This window comes from Macrosteles quadrilineatus, unplaced genomic scaffold, assembly GCF_028750875.1.
Source record: "Macrosteles quadrilineatus isolate MER2022 unplaced genomic scaffold, UCM_ALF_1.0 Scaffold_1__1_contigs__length_201487025, whole genome shotgun sequence".
NCBI classification, from domain to species: domain Eukaryota; kingdom Metazoa; phylum Arthropoda; class Insecta; order Hemiptera; family Cicadellidae; genus Macrosteles; species Macrosteles quadrilineatus.
In genome coordinates, this window is record NW_026542594.1 from 27,871,257 (window position 1) to 27,890,490 (window position 19,234).

At 36.4% G+C, this 19,234-nt stretch overlaps 2 protein-coding genes across 2 annotated transcripts in view; one reads left to right on the forward strand and one right to left on the reverse strand.

The window, feature by feature from the left end:
- The first annotated feature begins 1,674 nt into the window (after positions 1-1,674).
- Positions 1,675-19,183, forward strand: LOC129005704 (probable G-protein coupled receptor Mth-like 3). Its single transcript, XM_054434670.1, has 6 exons — positions 1,675-2,630; positions 7,599-7,677; positions 9,364-9,548; positions 9,823-9,949; positions 15,825-15,948; positions 18,730-19,183. The coding sequence occupies exons 1-6, from the start codon at positions 1,796-1,798 to the stop codon at positions 18,931-18,933; spliced, it is 1,554 nt and encodes a 517-aa protein (XP_054290645.1). The 5' UTR covers positions 1,675-1,795; the 3' UTR covers positions 18,934-19,183.
- Positions 8,951-19,234, reverse strand: part of LOC129005709 (geminin-like) — a 40,973-nt gene continuing 30,689 nt past the window's right edge. Inside the window, exon 6 of the mRNA XM_054434692.1 lies at positions 8,951-9,083. The gene's annotated coding sequence lies outside the window, so the exon portion shown is untranslated. The remainder of the gene's footprint in view (positions 9,084-19,234) is intronic.

Sequence of the window (19,234 nt, forward strand, 5' to 3'; positions counted from 1 at the left end):
GTCAATAAAACACACCTTATTACCTCCCCTGTGGCAGCAAACCTAAGTACTCATTACAAATTATGTAATTTAAACAGGAAATGAGTCTGACAATATTAAGGGGATATTTTAGTGAAAATTCAGCAAGGTAATTGGAAATTCGATTAGTGTAAAAGGTTTGCAGCGGCTGCCGTATTACTACTGTTTAAATTGTCAAATTTGTTTTCCTTGTTTGATAACCATTTACCTAAATTAAAGATTTGTTTTTAATTGGGTGATTCAATCGTGTTATTATAAACCAATTAATTGTGGATGTGGATTTGTAACTTTTTCTTAACGTATAGACAAATTACCCCTTCCGCCACATCCTCGATTCAAAGCACCGTAAAGCAGCTAGTATTCTATAAAACTATTTTATTTTTTATTTTTATAAAAATACTTTGGTCAAAAAGTAGGTTTTTTTACAAGTAGGTTAGTAGTATAATAGACTAACTAAATACCCCCGCCGCAGCAAACCTGCCGACTAAGCGAATTTCTATTTGTCTGAATTGATTTTCAGTTAAATATATTTTAATAACATTAGGTTTAACGAGTACCTAGGTTTGCTGCTACAAGGAAACTAATAAAGTGTGTTTTTGAGTAAAATATTGATAGCTTAGTACAAAATAAATACATTTGCCAAGTTTGATAAAAATATATCCATAAACAAGCAAACTACAACATTTGACAATATTCTCCATAAGAATAACATGGGAATTTTAAATTTAAAATTTTTTTTTGTTTTCTCCGTTACTAATAATCGAACAAAAATACTTTTATATACTAAATTATTTGTTTTTTAAGCTCTTTAAAAAGGTCTAAAGAGAAATTGGGAAATTTTGTGTTTTGACGGTCAAAAGTGAGAAAAACCAATTTTTACCCCATAAAACCCCCCGTAAAGCCCCGTTCCCATGGTCTTATCGTGCTGGTTCGCGAACTCATTTAAGTTTATCCCGCTTTACACCTTTAAACCAAATTTCATCAAAATCGGACAAAAATTACTCAAGTTATCGCGTTCACGGACGTATATATATATATATATATATATATATATAATATATATATATATATAAATTTGAACGAATGGTGTTTTTGGCCTCTGGGGACATCAAAATGAAAATGTAAATCGGTCCCGGGTCTAGGTCTTACCGTGCCCCCTACGGTAATAGCTACTTCCCTATAGGGAAATTCGCTAAAAAGGGAGTATGTTTAATCTATGTGAGTCCACATGCGCTACAATAGGCAACAAAATTATACGGTAACTTACTTTACAGCGTCTAAAAGTTAATTCTATTTTATGGGGGAAGAGTTGTACTGTCTTAAAATGGATCATTTTAATTATTGAGTCCAATGAAAAGGAATCGGATGAAGGAGGTGTCCTCGATGTAATTCGTTTGTATTCGGAGAGTTGATAATTTAATGCGATTCACATGCATTCTTAGATGTATAACAACCTGGCTGCTGAGTTAAAAATAGATAACTGAAACATGTAGCTGAAGCTTAAATAACGAACTAACTGATAGTGATGTTTTGACTAATCTTGGTCTTATTAGTTAACATCAGCACGTCGGATGTTTGTTAGATTGCGGTTTAATAGAGCGCCAAGCGGCCGCGAGTATACGGGCTTCGTTTACGCATGCGTCATTGAGTGGTGATAAAATGTCACTTCTCAGTTCTCCGGCTCCTACTTACCACACCACAGTACAGTAGCCTACAGTACTTACTTCAGTGCAGTGTGCCAGGCAACACAGGACGGAGCGGAGTTTGTTGCCAGAGAATGGGTCGAGTCTCCATCGCAGTTTGTTGTTTCCTTTTCCTGATCGCCGTCGTTGGTGTACCTTTGGTGTTTCACATAAGAGCCAACCGACCGCTGGATACTCCTTGCCACGAGAATCACAGTGTAGCTCTCTCCAACCCGATCTTCCACGAGAACGGCTCAATAGAGAACGACGGCGATCTCTACCCCTCGGGTCACCACTTTACCCTGAACGGTACTCATCGTGGCTGTTTGTGTATGTTACACCCTTGTGTCAGGAAGTGTTGTGATAAAGACGAGTATTATGTCCGAGTCCCCGGGAGTCGCGCTAAATGTGTGCACAATCCGGAGCCCTCCCCGTTCGAAAATTTTTCTCTCCCTGTACACGAAGCGCCTGGAAAACGAGTGGATGTCGACCGAGACCACTTCCGCCTGCTCTACGGAGACGTGTGTAGTCCCGGCAAATACATATTGGATCCGGAGGACGAGAGAGACCAACACTATCTGCTGGTCGACGGTAGAATCAACTTCATGGACAGTGATCACCTGGAGGTATCCAACTACTGCCTGGAGTCTATGAATGGAAGTGACGAGATCCGGACGTTTGTATGTCTCCCTGATTCTGCAGGGGATGAGGTGACGAGAGCACAGCAGTTTTTGTATCCCCTGGGAATGATTATCTCTATGCCCTGTCTATTGATCACTATCGTAGTGTACTCTATACTGCCGGCCCTGCGGAACCTCCATGGCAAGTGCTTGGTGTGTCAATGTACATGTTTGCTGTTGACCTACATCGGCCTTACAATAGCTTACCTCAAGGGGGGTGTTTTAGAAGACTGCTGGTGTGTGTTTATAGGTAAGTTTTTTTTTACATTTTGTGCTTGGTTTGACTTGACTATTGTTCAAAATATTGTTGTTAATATAACTTAAGAATTTTGATGTAGCGGTCATCTTGGTTTAATTTTAAACAGTTTAATTTTAAACAGTTTAATTTTAAACAGTTTAATTTTAAACAGAATTATTTATCATCCCAAAATATTTTTTTTAAATACTAAAGTGATTGTAATTTGAAAATCTAGGACGCTATCAGATCAGAAATTGTCTTTGTAGTTTTTAATTGTTTTCCAAGGGTCCTTGGAGGCTAACGGGTGTCATGGATTTGCCCGCATAAGAGCAATGTCAATTTCAAACAGCCGCTAAAGATTTATTGACCATTCCAAAATATTTTTAAAATACCGAAGTGATTGTATTTTAAATAACCAGGGCACTATGAGATTAGATATTTTATTTGTAGTATTGTACGGTATTTGTTTAGGAGTTAGCACGGCTAGGCTTTAAGTAGGTACTCTTAACAACTTAATGAAAACTGACTTAAAGATTGATTTTACAACTCGCATGTTGGAAATCCACATAATATACTAGGAAAAGTATAACCCCCAAGAATAAATACACCACACCTTAAAATGTTTTCCAAAACTGAGAAAACTGACATTGGCACTCTAATGTGAGAAATCAAATGAAACATTTGACTAACACTACAAAATTTATCCATTGTGAAAATGACAAAGGCCTAACGTATAAACCTCAAAACGATCGCAGGCAGTGGGTAGAAAATATTGACTCAATGCTACTTTAATTTCTTAAACATAAATATTAAGGAACATGTCGGCCTTAGTCACTAAATCGCGCCACTCATCCTTCACTCATATTTGGGTTAAAATACGCACATAGTGGCGTCCCCATCTTAGATAATTGAATTTTTAAAGATGTTATTAAATTCTAAAGTCTTCTATCCCTTATAGGGAATAAGCTGTTACCGTGGTACTCATAGTAAGACCTGGACCCAGGACCGATTTACTTTTTTGTTTTGAGGTCCCCAGAGGCCAAAAACACCCTCTGTTCAAATTCATGAGTAAGTAAACAATTTTACTTACATGTTTTTGATTTTCTTGGTTTGACCAGAATTTACAGTCTGGACTCTCAAAGATCTAATGATCATGAAAATGGAGTTGGCTAAACAGTTTATACTAGGATTGCTTTCATATCAGTGAAAGCCAGTTGAGCGGAGCAATTATGTTTCTTTTTTTATAAAGCAATAAATACAAACCTTTATGGATATAATAGAAAATACAAATATTTCATCAATTTAAATTATCAGTTTCGCTAAGAACTATCAACATCTACAACAAGTTTTATAAGTAAAGATGTGGACATTACATACATTTCCTTTGTATATCGATATTTTTCCTGTGTTTGATTGCTAATGTAATCTGGTGAACCTATACAGTTCTGGTTGAACCCGACCTCGAACCTAACCCAATCGAAATTTTCTCAATCTTGGCCAGATTTTGCAATTCAGGCAGAAATAATCCTGCATGGATCCATACGATTAGCAGATGCAACTTTTTAAAGACTTTCCTACTTTGAGAGAATTACACGAATAGCTGTCACCATTTCTTATGAGGTTTGTTTTCAAAAATTTTGTACATTTAACATAATTATGAAAAGCTGTTTTCAAGCAAGTGTTCTACATTCAACTATCTCAAAACATTGCAGGAAGTAGTTGTTCGTGCGTTTCGGGTGTTTATTGTTCGTCTTCATTTTTTACAAATATCAGACATTTTTTGAGAATGCATTCTGAAATTATCCTTAATATGACGCTTTAAGGGTGTTTGGTCGCAAATTTTCATGTCTGATTTTTTGTTATTGTTTAATTGTACTAAAAATTAGAGATACAAATATATAAGAAAAAATGTTTTATTTTGAATATTAAGCGAGATATGGAGCATGAAAGTAGTAAATTTTTAATCTTTGGTACCAGTTCACAGGGAGAATGGGTAATGCGATTCTCACCAAAATTTGCATTCAGGTGTGGAAAAATAAGATAATAATCACTAGCTATTTAAAATTAAAAAAAATTAAAAAAAAATTTATTTTTTATTTTTTATAAATTTTTAAAAAAATAAAAAATAAATTTAAAAAAAATTTAAAAATAGCTCTTTGTTTTTGGGAAAAATGTATCTGTATGTTGGAATAAAAAAAAATGTGATATGTTAACTCGTTTGGGCTATGAATTCGTACCTTTGATGCCTTGCGCTGTCGGAGCACTACTCGTTGAGAGTTTGTACACTAACACCGGGGCTTTAGAATACTTTAACATCACGTAATTATTAACATCCTTTAACATTGAAAGAATACGTTTATCGTTGTATTCTAAAGCCCCGGTGTTAGTGTACACACTCTCAACGAGTAGTGCTCCGACAGCGCAAGGCATCAAAGGTACGAATTCACAGCCCAAACGAGTTAACATATCACATTTTTTTTAATTCCAACATACAGATACATTTTTCCCAAAAACAAAGAGCTATTTTAAATTTTTTTTTATTTTTTAAAAAAATTATAAAAAATAAAAAATATTTTATTTTTTATTTTTTTATTTTAAATAGCTAGTGATTATTATCTTATTTTTCCACACCTGAATGCAAATTTTGGTGAGAATCGCATTACCCATTCTCCCTGTGAACTGGTACCAAAGATTAAAAATTTACTACTTTCAAGCTCCATATCTCGCTTAATATTCAAAATAAATATTTTTTCTTATATATTTGTATCTCTAATTTTTAGTACAATTGAACAATAACAAAAAATAAGACATCAAATTTTTGACCAAACACCCTGTGAATTAGGTATTTTCCTGTAAAACAAAAACGCAAAAAATACACAAAATACACACAACAAATCATCCTTCTTGGGCAATAATATACCTCAAGTCGTTGCCAACACAACAATCAATACAAGTGTGTTGACAGCACGATGATATCAAAAATATTTCAAAGTAAATAATAAGAAAGCATGTCCATAATAGCCTATTTAGATAACATAAGATCAATGTTATTTGTTATAACTTTACTTACCTACGTAAATAAAATCTGTAAAATACTGTACCTATTCGATCAGTGGTCGTTTCCAAATTTCGACTTAGATGCTACTTAATGTTTACATTAAGACTTTCTCTGTATTATTTGATCAATGGTCATCATCAGATTTTTTTTTTCTTTGTACTGTGTTTAGGTCGTGGCTTGGTTTTAACATATGCTACGATTCTTTGTTTTGTTTACATGTACGTCGTTATTCTGTAACTATCATGTTACCCCATAAGGCTAATGTTAAATTTAAAAGAGTTACTTTTAAACTATATAGGCGTAATCAAAAATCGAAATTAGTTTCGTCTAAACCTTCCAAACCTTTGACAAAACAACTTTGGTAAGATTGACTAAAGTATGTTCAGCCGTTATTGAGTTAATGTGTTAGAAAGTTTGCATTAAAGTCGATCCCAAAAAGCTTCGATTCGCTCCGCTCAATAAAATAAAATTATTGCAAGTAAATATTCAAACGTGGAATATTTCAAACAAGTGTGAATATGAAAAGAATATTGTGTGTGTTGCCATGGTGGTGATGTCAGTGTGAGGGGGGCAGGTTCAATCCACCAGCACATTATCAACAATTCTTTGGATTTGAACCACTTTCACCTAATAGTGTTGTAATTCAAGTTGTTTATAGTGTTTGACTATAATTTCAAATGCCTCTGACAAAGACCCAGGAGGAATTGTTATGATAACTGTTTTGGGGGCCGATAGTGCAAAATATAAAGTTGTTACTGTATTACAAAAGCAAAAGCCAACTGTATTATCATTCATTTTATTGTGCTCTCAACAGATTAAACATTAACCCTGCTATTCAATAACTTTAAAACAGTTTGGAGCCCCAAGGATTATTTACTGGTTGAATTTGTTAACTTTATGTTTTCCATATCCTTTGAATGCAAAATGAAATGTTTATACACCATTTTTTTCCTAAATAAAACACAAATAGCAAAATGTCTGGTATGAGGTGTAACCCATAAATAACTAACTTATATACTCTATCTTCTACGATGGTCGTTGGTCTCCTCCATCAAGCTCCTCACCGGTGGCACATCAGCCCTGACAGAGAATGTTCCATCTTCAAGCCAACGTGACACGCTATGGGCCCAAGCAAGACCCTCCCCCCTTTGATATGAATAAACGAACAATGGCACATGTGTAATCTTTGGTTTAACAAATTAAAATGGATTAGTTTTCAAAACGTATTGAATCCAATTGATTTTTTTATTGTTTAAGATGTAAAAAACATGTTTAACTTTTAATATACTTTACATGATTGGATTTTCCTATATGTTTAGCACACTAGTTACTGGTATTATCAACGTTTATTAATAGTGTTACATCACTTTCGGTACACAATATGCTTCAATGTTTTTAATTCACAAACTAGGCTACTATTTTATTTTAGGGACTTTTTGTATAATTTTTCATATTCAAAAATATTTTTTCACCCTCCATTTGAATTAACTGCCACTTGGTTGTTCGATAATCTCATAGGTTTCTCTGAGTGGCCAGAATGTGATTTAGCAGTGTAAATTAAAGGATCAGATCCAAAAACATGACAATAGCCTTATTCATTAGCCAACTGATAAAATGTTTCTCACGCGATTGAACAAAAGGAACAGACATTGAGTAATGAAAAAATGGAATTAATAAAAACAAGTAGAAAAATGAAAGTAGTGGCAGTGATGAGTCATAAATATTTTCTGTTACTTGCCCGCCCTCAACAAACCCAAAACTTCTAGGAGCCCAGGCTAATTTATAAAAGCGGACCTGTCAATCTTTCAATCTCTAGCGCTGTACATGAGATTATTAAACAATATTACTCGAATTCTAAAAAAAGAAAATTTTTATTTTACATTTCATATTGAACAGAATTGACAATGCATTTTAATTTTCAGCTTTTATGATTCAGTTCACGTTCTTGGCTGGCTCTTTCTGGTTAAACGTCATGTCTTTTGATATCTGGTGGTCATTCAGGTAAGTTAAGTTAAAATATAATTATTTACATTGATTTTATGTATTAACTAGCCGCTATGCCTTGGCTATACCCATACTTTGCAACGGGGAGGGGCTGTAGAAGGCTGAATAAATTTTGGTTCCTCAAGTCCATTGTATGAAATAGTAAAACATCTTAACCCTTAAGAGTCCTTCGAGGCTAATGGATCTTCGGACATCCAAGGGACGTAGCCCGGAAGGAACTCAGGGAAGTGAATAGGCCTATGACATTCCTAGATATGGGGACCATCTTTGTGCTTAATTTTGGCTGTATCAGTTCAGTATTTTAGTCGAAGACAGACACCTCCTCAATTTTATAATACATAGATGAAAACCTTATAATTTGCTACTCATCGTCCAAAACAGTACAGTATCCATGACTGCAATGAGAACAATCACAATGTTTAGTTCCATGTACCAAAAAATATGCACAAAAAAGTTTAAAATAAATTAAAATTCATACATTCTCCTACTTTTTAATCGACAACAACTCACTGTAGAGGATTTAAGTACCTATATAACTTACACATAGGTTTGTAAAAAGTACTATACAATGAGTAATAACACAGAACTGTACAGAGCCCTTTCCAGTACATTGCCTGACAGAATACTATTACTAATATCACAAGTAATTACTTCTCTCATAGACATGGTTTTAGTACACCACAGTTCTACTAGTCTGCAATTTTCACTAATACAATATAGTTTTACAACTGAAGCAAATGAAACTAAATTTTGTTTGAGCAATGCTTACCCAAATCAAGTCCATAACAAAAAATGACATCAAGGGTGACTTATAATAGTTGTCTACTGCTAAGCAATTTGTTCTTTTGAATAATTACTTTTTTATGCTTCCTGGGATAAAGGGTATATATAATTTTTTCCTATGATGATGAGCCTGGGATTGTTTTTCACATTACATACTTCAGGCTAGACCTACGGGTTGCGGCATTATCACTTGGATAAATCCAGTGATGATTTGGCAGGATTTAAACCCGGGACCTCATGGACCGAAGTGTCAAGCCACTAGAACAGCTCACTCCCCAACCCCTGTGGTATATAGTAAGAAATGTACTAATGGAACGCTGAGATTTGCTCTCTTTGATGAGTATTTTGCTCACTAGTACTGTACTGGTGAAAAATTGTGAAATGTTTACCAGTGTTTATAGCTGCTGCTATGTAAAATTATTTCAAAATCTCACTCAGTGTAACATAATGTGGACTATGAAAATTATGAAACATTTCTGTAAAGTGCCAGTAAAGAACAAGTTTCTTTAATAATTTTAAAAATCCCTCAAAATGCACAATGAGTTCTGGGACAGAATTAAAAACTCTTTATTTACACAGGCCAAGATGGGGCACTTTCTTCTTTCTTGCTCTTGGCTAGCCTAAAACAAAAAAACTAAATAATGATAAATTTACCTAATATCATATCAATATCTACATCACCACCTCAAACTGTTAATTCTACCCAGCTCTATAATATTGAATAAAATAGACCAGTTTCAACTTTTCAAAATATAAATTTGTGCTTTCTTTACATGATTGATTTAATTAATGTATACGCTTTTGTGCAAAGGCACTAACCACAATTATAACATGCTATAGTAATAGTGTATCTAACCACAGTCAGGGGTCGTAACATTTCTTACACACAGTATTTTTTAGTGGACGAAGACCTGCCAGATGGGGTAAAAAAGGAATGGATCATAAGAAGTTCCTGTTGTACTCCCTGTATGCCTGGGGAATGCCACTAGTTATTGTAACTATCTCGGTTGCTATAGACTTAGCTCCAAGCATCCCTGACTCCATCATCAAGCCTGACTTTGGCAAAGCCAAGTGCTGGTTTGCAGGTTGGTATTTGACGTTAACTTTACCAAGATAGAGGTGATTGAAGGATTTAAACAATTTATATCTTTAATCTTGATAGATTTTATCCAGGTGAGGTACCATGGCTAGAATGGGTTTTGTTTTACACATATTTTTTAGACTGGTATAAATAGTTTGTTTTGTGTGTTTTGTGATTGAACGTAATTCCAAACTAATTTAATACTGTATATTAAGTTTGAACAAGATGGCTTGAGTGAAGAGGGGACCAGATAGGTGAGATGTATGTGATTGTTCCAGAATGGAAGGCAGCATTGCTCTACTTCTACATTCCCTCTGGTGTCATACTAGTCCACAACTTGTACATGTTCGTCTCAACAGCACTGACATTACACTCTTACACCAAGAAGGGTCGTGAAAAAGTCAGGTAATAACAGTTTTTACTCAATTAGTGCATTTTATAATAAAATTAATTTTGAATATCGTTAATTAAAATTACACAAACCAAAAAAATTAATGACTAAATATTGTTGTAAGGCCTATAGGAGTATTTCCCCTCAATAAGAATAAGAATATTAAACACAATCGTATGAATTAGTTTATAGTTAACGATCGTTACACTTTGGTTCATTTAAAAATTAGCCAGAGCATAATGTTAATTCTTTGCACTCTGTGGATTAACCATTCATTTAATAAATTTATGCCTGTTTTACTGGGTGTTTCTGTTTCTTCTCATCTTGAGCATAAATATTTTAAAATCCTGCCAGGTAAGTTTTTTTTTCATTGTTTTTAAGTGCCATGATTAGGTGACCTAAGGATCCCTCTAAGGGTCCATGAGTTGCACACCAGACCAGATCAAGGTGGGAATTGGACCCTCAGTCTATGGTGCTGTCTCCTGGATAGAGAAACAATGCCTTACATCAGACCTAGCTGTTTACCACACCAACACTACACGTTTCCTGGATAACGAAACAATGCCATACATCAGACATAGCTGTTTACCACACCAACACTACACGTCTCCTTGGCTAGTGAAACAACACCATACATCAGACCTAGCTGTTTACCACACCAACACTAAACGTCTCCTGGATAGAGAAACAATGCCTTACATCAGACATAGCTGTTTACCACACCAACACTACACGTCTCCTTGGCTAGTGAAACAACACCATACATCAGACCTAGCTGTTTACCACACCAACACTAAACGTCTCCTGGATAGAGAAACAATGCCTTACATCAGACATAGCTGTTTACCACACCAACACTACACGTCTCCTGGATAGAGAAACAATGCCATACATCAGACATAGCTGTTTACCACACCAACACTAAACGTCTCCTGGATAGAGAAACAATGCCTTACATCAGACATAGCTGTTTACCACACCAACACTACACGTCTCCTGGATAGAGAAACAATGCCATACATCAGACATAGCTGTTTACCACACCAACACTAAACGTCTCCTGGATAGAGAAACAATGCCTTACATCAGACATAGCTGTTTACCACACCAACACTACACGTCTCCTGGATAGAGAAACAATGCCATACATCAGACCTAGCTGTTTACCACACCAACACTAAACGTCTCCTGGATAGAGAAACAATGCCTTACATCAGACATAGCTGTTTACCACACCAACACTAAACGTCTCCTGGATAGAGAAACAATGCCTTACATCAGACCTAGCTGTTTACCACACCAACACTAAACGTCTCCTGGATAGAGAAACAATGCCTTACATCAGACATAGCTGTTTACCACACCAACACTAAACGTCTCCTGGATAGAGAAACAATGCCTTACATCAGACCTAGCTGTTTACCACACCAACACTAAACGTCTCCTGGATAGAGAAACAATGCCTTACATCAGACATAGCTGTTTACCACACCAACACTAAACGTCTCCTGGATAGAGAAACAATGCCTTACATCAGACATAGCTGTTTACCACACCAACACTAAACGTCTCCTGGATAGAGAAACAATGCCTTACATCAGACCTAGCTGTTTACCACACCAACACTAAACGTCTCCTGGATAGAGAAACAATGCCTTACATCAGACCTAGCTGTTTACCACACCAACACTACACGTTTCCTGGATAACGAAACAATGCCATACATCAGACATAGCTGTTTACCACACCAACACTACACGTCTCCTGGATAGAGAAACAATGCCTTACATCAGACATAGCTGTTTACCACACCAACACTAAACGTCTCCTGGATAGAGAAACAATGCCTTACATCAGACCTAGCTGTTTACCACACCAACACTAAACGTCTCCTGGATAGAGAAACAATGCCTTACATCAGACCTAGCTGTTTACCACACCAACACTAAACGTCTCCTGGATAGAGAAACAATGCCTTACATCAGACATAGCTGTTTACCACACCAACACTAAACGTCTCCTGGATAGAGAAACAATGCCTTACATCAGACCTAGCTGTTTACCACACCAACACTACACGTCTCCTGGATAGAGAAACAATGCCTTACATCAGACATAGCTGTTTACCACACCAACACTAAACGTCTCCTGGATAGAGAAACAATGCCTTACATCAGACCTAGCTGTTTACCACACCAACACTAAACGTCTCCTGGATAGAGAAACAATGCCTTACATCAGACCTAGCTGTTTACCACACCAACACTAAACGTCTCCTGGATAGAGAAACAATGCCTTACATCAGACCTAGCTGTTTACCACACCAACACTAAACGTCTCCTGGATAGAGAAACAATGCCTTACATCAGACATAGCTGTTTACCACACCAACACTAAACGTCTCCTGGATAGAGAAACAATGCCTTACATCAGACCTAGCTGTTTACCACACCAACACTAAACGTCTCCTGGATAGAGAAACAATGCCTTACATCAGACCTAGCTGTTTACCACACCAACACTACACGTTTCCTGGATAACGAAACAATGCCATACATCAGACATAGCTTTTTACCACACCAACACTACACGTCTCCTTGGCTAGTGAAACAACACCATACATCAGACCTAGCTGTTTACCACACCAACACTAAACGTCTCCTGGATAGAGAAACAAAGCCTTACATCAGACCTAGCTGTTTACCACACCAACACTAAACGTCTCCTGGATAGAGAAACAATGCCTTACATCAGACCTAGCTGTTTACCACACCAACACCACTTGTCTCCTGGCTAAAGAAAAAATGCCATACATCAGACATAGCTGCTTAGCACACTAACACTACACGTCTACATTGCTAGAGACAATGCCTTGCATCAAACCTAGCTGTTTACCACACCGACACCACACGTCTCCTGGCTAAAGAAAAAAATTCCATACATCAGATGTAGCTGTTAACCACACTAACACTATCCCCTTTGCTAGAGAAACAATGCGAATAGGCACGGTAGGCATGTGCACAAGGGGGGGGGGGGGGGGTGAGGTAATTGGCTTTTTTGGTGGGTGCTAAAAATTTGGAAAAAAATTGGTAGTACTATTTACACCTGATTGAGGTAAACTTCTGATAATCCCACGCGACCGTGTAGACATCGTAATTGTCTCCCGCAATTGCAGCAAAATTTTGACAACTTTCTGCGGTCTTGTAGACATGATTATTGTCTTCCCGGCAATATACTGTGTGAACATATTCAGCGGTCGTGAAGAGATTATCATTGTCTACCGCGAATGAGGCAAAATTCTAATCACCACTCGCAGCCGTGGAGACATCATTATATTATGTCTCGCGACCGATGATTCCGCAACCGAGCAGATATCATCGTCATCTCCCGCGGTCACGGAAACCTCATCGTCGTCGTCCGCGATCGCGACAAAATCATGAACATTTCCCGCGGCCGAGCAGATATCATCGCCGTCTCCCGCGGTCACGGAAACGTCATCGTCGTCGTCCGCGATCGCGACAAAATCATGGACATTTCCCGCGGCCGAGCAGATATCATCGTCGTCTCCCGCTGTCACAAAAACGTCATCGTCGTCTCTCGTGGTTTCGGAAACGTCATCGTCCACTATCGCGGCAAAATTGTGAAAATTTCCCGAGGCCGTGTAGACATCATCATCTTTTGCGGTTACGTAAACGCAAGACGACGACCGCGGCAAAATCATGAAAATTCCCGACTTTGAAATCAAATAATAATAATAATAATAATAATAAATCTTTATTTCTCCACAAGTAATACAATAAAATTACAAAGATCTATAAAAAACAAATTATTTTACAATGTAATAAAAACTTATTGTTAATTAATTAAATAAAAACAGTTTGCTTCAACTTGCGAAGAAATATACACACCCAAAGAAGATTAAAACTTCTGTGTGTGGGCGGGAGTCTCAACTAATACTTAACAATAACAAAAAAATTCTCTGAAAAGGGTAACAAAATGAATTATAAATTAAATTTACCTTTAGTCCAATAACTTTTGTAGAAAAGACAACAAAGAAAACAAAATTCACCAATATCTAGGAAGTAAAACGAAAAGTATGTAACTATAATAATGAGAACATTTTAAGAAATTGAAGGAAACAATGAAAACCCAGACTCTGAAATACAGATACTTACAAAGATAAAGCAAATACATTGAGCTAGACATTACTTACTAATATTATTAAGAATACAACTGTTCTATTTCATCATATGACTTGGTTAATAGCCACTTTTTCAAAGATTTCTTAAAAACACTAAATGACCTACTCTGCTTTACAGAAACAGGAATGACATTAAAAATTTTAATTGATAAATAAATAAAACACTTCTTAAACACTAATTCCCGACTTTTTAAGACCGTTTTGAAATTCAATACTAATTCCCGATTTTCCCGACTACTAGACACCCTGTATATAAAATGGTTTATGTCACCTGTCCGTCAGTTATCCTATTTATCACTCACAACCACGCATCTACCCGTGCCGCATCGTAGTGTCCTACACTGGCCAGTAACGTTGTACATAATGTCAATCAGTGTTTTCGTATTTTATGTGTGAGCTTTTGTGATCACCGACGACCTCAGCTTGAGTGACATGACATTTTTTAACCACCTGATGATGGGATTTTAATCCCGAAACCGGTCGCCTAAGACCACAATAGGATCACTGACGGACAGGTAATATAATCAATTTTATTCAATAAGTGATCCTGTGCCACTAAGCATAGTGATCATTATATTGTCCCCCGCTTTTGTGTGGACATAGTAATCGCCACCTGCTATTGCGGCAAAATGATAATTGCCTCCCGCACTCTTGTGGAGACCATCACCGCCTTAGAGATCGTAACAGTCTCCCACGGCCGTGTAGACATCATTATATTGTCCCCCGTTTTCGTGTGGACATAGTAATCGCCTCCCGCTCTTGCGGCAAAATGATGATCACCTCCCGCACTCTTGTGGAGATCATCACTGCCTTAGAGATCGTTATCGATTCCCGCTGACGTGAAAACATAGTAATTGTCTCCAGCGATTGCGCCAAAATGTTAATAATATCCCGCAGTCAAGTGGACATTACCATAGTCTTCCATGATCGCAGCAATATTCTGATCACCCCTCCTGACTGTAGGTAGATATCATCATCGTCTTCTGCGATGGCAGAGAATTCTGACCATCCCTCGTGGCGGTGTGTAGACATAATATCGTCTCCTGCTGTCACGGATACGTCACTGTTGTCATGCGCGATTGTGGTAAATTGAAAATTCTAGGTAGAAATACAAAGGTCATGCATAATTCTCGGTAAAAAAAACTCACGCATAATTCACGGATTCCCTGGTTTTCCCGGTTGGTTGACACCCTGTATTGCAATGGGGCGCTACTATTGAATGTGCCTAGGGCGTTGACGGGGTCAAAAACGGGTCTGAGACCTAGCTGTTTACCACAGTAACAAATACATAAGTCAAATAAAAACCCAAGCGTAGTTAGTTGAAATAGTGAGTTAGTATTTATTGTTTGGAACCATTGTAAAATTTAGTTTAGTGTAAATTGTGTTAACAAATTACAATCAAAACCTCTTACACACTCGGCATATAATTCCAATAATTGTTGAAGAAAAAGAATCATTGGAAATATAACACACTTTACAGCTACTTATTGTTTTATATTTATAAATAACTAATGATACTTGATCCAATCCAAGACTATATGACTCTTACCCAATATAAAACAACTCACCTTTGACAATTTGAAGACCAGGTAGACTCTAAATACTTATAGTCACACAACAAACTTTATAGAATACTGGTACAGTAATGACTCAATGTGATTTAAATTTTAAAATACATACTGTTTCAGGTTTTATCTGTATCTGAAACTATTCATCGTCATGGGTCTTAATTGGACTTTGGATATTCTATCTTTTCTCATCGGCGGCCCCGAGTCATTTTGGCTGGTCACTGACTTGTGCAATACTTTACAGGTAAGTAATAGTACAGAAGATGTAACAAATCTCGACGATTATATGATGTGACTCAGTCAAACATAGCTTATTAGTTTGATGGAAAATGAGGTTGGGGAAATCTGAAAGAGTTAAAGTTGTTTTTACCAAAATAAATCATTTAAAATTTAAGGAACGATATGTGTAGGTATCATCTTGTCACCTTTGTTGTATTTTCACTTTAGGTATTAAAATAGCTCACAGTCTCGTTCATTAAAACTGGATTTACTACGATGAAATCACGGCACAGAACATAGTAGTATGCCTAGAATAAGGGAAGTCACCTATCTACAAAACTAAGTTTCAAAACAGTGTTACTGCAACTTTCTCAATAGATTCTCAAATAGGTACTGAATGCAGAATAAGTTCCTTGATGTTGTTAGACATATAATGCTCACACACAGTACATTTACTAATGATATGCTCAATATTGCGATAATGTTTGGCTAATAAACTGTAATTCTGGCTTTAAGTTGAATTTTTGCAATACCCATATATGATAGCCTGATATGTGAAGAAGATTTAATATCTTACTTCTCAAACAATCAGGGACAACAATTTTATGATCTAAAAACAATAGCCTGTCATCAAATGTTAACCAGCCTCTAAACTGGAGATAAATTGTCACATGGCTTGGAATAGTATGCTCATCATCTGGCCAACTGTCTTGAACATATTTAACAACACAATTGAGAGTCTCATCATTTTTTTTACACTGGGAATTTCAGATTTTATAGTTTCTAAAACTTGCTTATGTTTACTCAAATAACGAACAACTTCTAATGGCCCGTCTACACACCTTCTCACATATGAACAATATATCGCAGCGATTTGAACGTTACCAACAATATCGTTACGATAATCGGAGCGTGTGGATGGAAGATTGCTGCAATATATCAGGGTTGGAAAGTTTATGAAAAATTTGATTTCGTGGTTGGATCGACAGGTTGGAACGTGTAGAGAGCGTTTCAACTTATCGCTGTGATCATCTGCTTGAAACCCAGTGCAATTGTGCCCTCTTCATAGTTCTCTTGGTCAGTAGCCTCAACCGGTATAGAGCCTTATGACATATGACAGTTTTCTGTCATTTTCAAATTGTACGCCAGTCGTTGGGTTCATCTCTCAACTTTCTCAGTACTCTGAAATGCGAAAGCCAAGAACTCCTGAGAAGCCAAGAACGACACCACTTACTTCTTGGTTTGCGTCATCTCTTTCTCGCTACTTTTGACAAACAAATTACATACAGGGACCACAATAGTATCTCTTCCATGTTGATCACAACTGAGAAAAGACCAACAAATTGCGTAAAAGTTGGGGCAAAAAATTGTTGCATATGGACAGAACATCAATGTCCAATTCATCGCAACGATTTGTTGGTGCAATCAGATTGCTGCGATATATCGTAGGCTTAACAGTTCAGGATCATCATATTATTTTATTTTTAAAATGATCTTGAAAGACAATCATCAACATACATCTCTTTACCTGGTACATATTTTACTTTAAGGACATACTTAACCAACTTGCATTCTTTGAAGCCTGGCGTTATGATTATTTGCAATATTCTATACGGTACAATATGGTACCTTTCAACATATTCACAGCTTCCTAACATTCCCTTTTCTGTTTGTAAAGCTTTTTGATCTACATATATATTATTACAGGATGACCATTTTGAAATAGGGAAATCCATTCCGTATTTAGAGCCATCACACTGTACTGTAATACTATTGGCTTACTATCATCAAAGTAAGCAAGAACCGGTGAATTACTGATCAGCTCCTTCAGTTTAGATAACGCTTCCTCGTGTTAGGTATCCACAAAAACGCTATATCTTTTCGTTACAGTTCTCTCAAAGGACTAGTTATTTCTGCCATTTTGGAATAAAACTTCTGATGAAATTAAACATTCCCAGCAACCGTTGCAATTCTTTTAGGGCTTTCCAGACCTACGTTTGCTCTAATATGGTCCTGGTCTTGTAGTCCACACAACCTTTTCGAGAAAATACTTTACCGAAGTATTTCACACTTTGGACTTTGTATTGAAACTTTGTTGCTGATGATACAGCATATGGTCTACAAATCTCGCAAGCACATTTGCATCATTACGTTCCTTTTTGCCTTTGTTCTGCCCACCTGAAATTCCCTTGATGCCCACTCGAAAGGGAAGCCTTGAAATTTTATTTTTTTCAAGGTCTTCCTCTTAATGACATACACCACATACAAGTTCAATTATTGCTCAGTAGCATTTTACATAGTTATGTTGGTTGTGAGTGTGAAACAGCTTAAATGTTAATGTAAATAAAATATATATTTGTGAATTACTAATAAAGAGAACACTAGAGAATAATGAGCCTGCAACTATTTTTATTATTTTATATCAATTTGCAAAGAAAATTGAAGCCTAACTGTAAACAGAGGCACACAGAGGTAAACAGAATTTATTTGCACAGCCCTTCTCCCTAATATGAACAGCCAGAGAATTTTCCTACTAGAAGCGACTAGCCTCCCTCCAGCCACAACAAACGTGTCCCTGATGATAATCACTTTTGGCAAAATTATAGCCTTTATAAATAAAGCATTTTTAATAAGGATTATCTAGTAGAATTTATGAACACTTAATTTTACACTAGGAAAGGTTTAAATTGAGTTGCATAATTTTTATAGAAGAAAACTTCACCACACAGGAACAAAATACAGCCCAGACCATATAAGAAATAACATGTTCATACAGCAGATATTTATATTGACACATTTATTTCAGGGACTGGCGATCTTCTTCTTCTTTGTTTGCAAAAGTGATGTTTTACAAAAGTTGAAACTACATTTATGTCCCAGCTGGAGCTTACGAAAATCTCAAGAATATTCCAATAGTGTGAGTACTTGTGGTGATGAGACCAAGACTGAGATTGATATATTGGCTCTTAAAACTTTAGATGATGATGAGAAGAATAAATACAAAGGTTAAATTAAGCAGGCATATTTGACTGAAGTGACTACTGATGTCTCATCATTGGCAAGGACCTGTTTGCGATGAGTATTTTGTTGTGAAAGCCAGGAGTATATATTTGTAAGGTTTTATAGTGGAGTGCCCCTAAACTCATCACACTTCAAATGTATTTATGCTATATATATACAACACACGACAAGTGATGTAAACTATTAATGCTAACTTATGCTTATAAAAAGTTACTTAATACAAGTTTTTTACCAAGAAACATTAATTATTTTTACCCTTTTCAATGACCTTGTAGAATTCCAAAATGTCG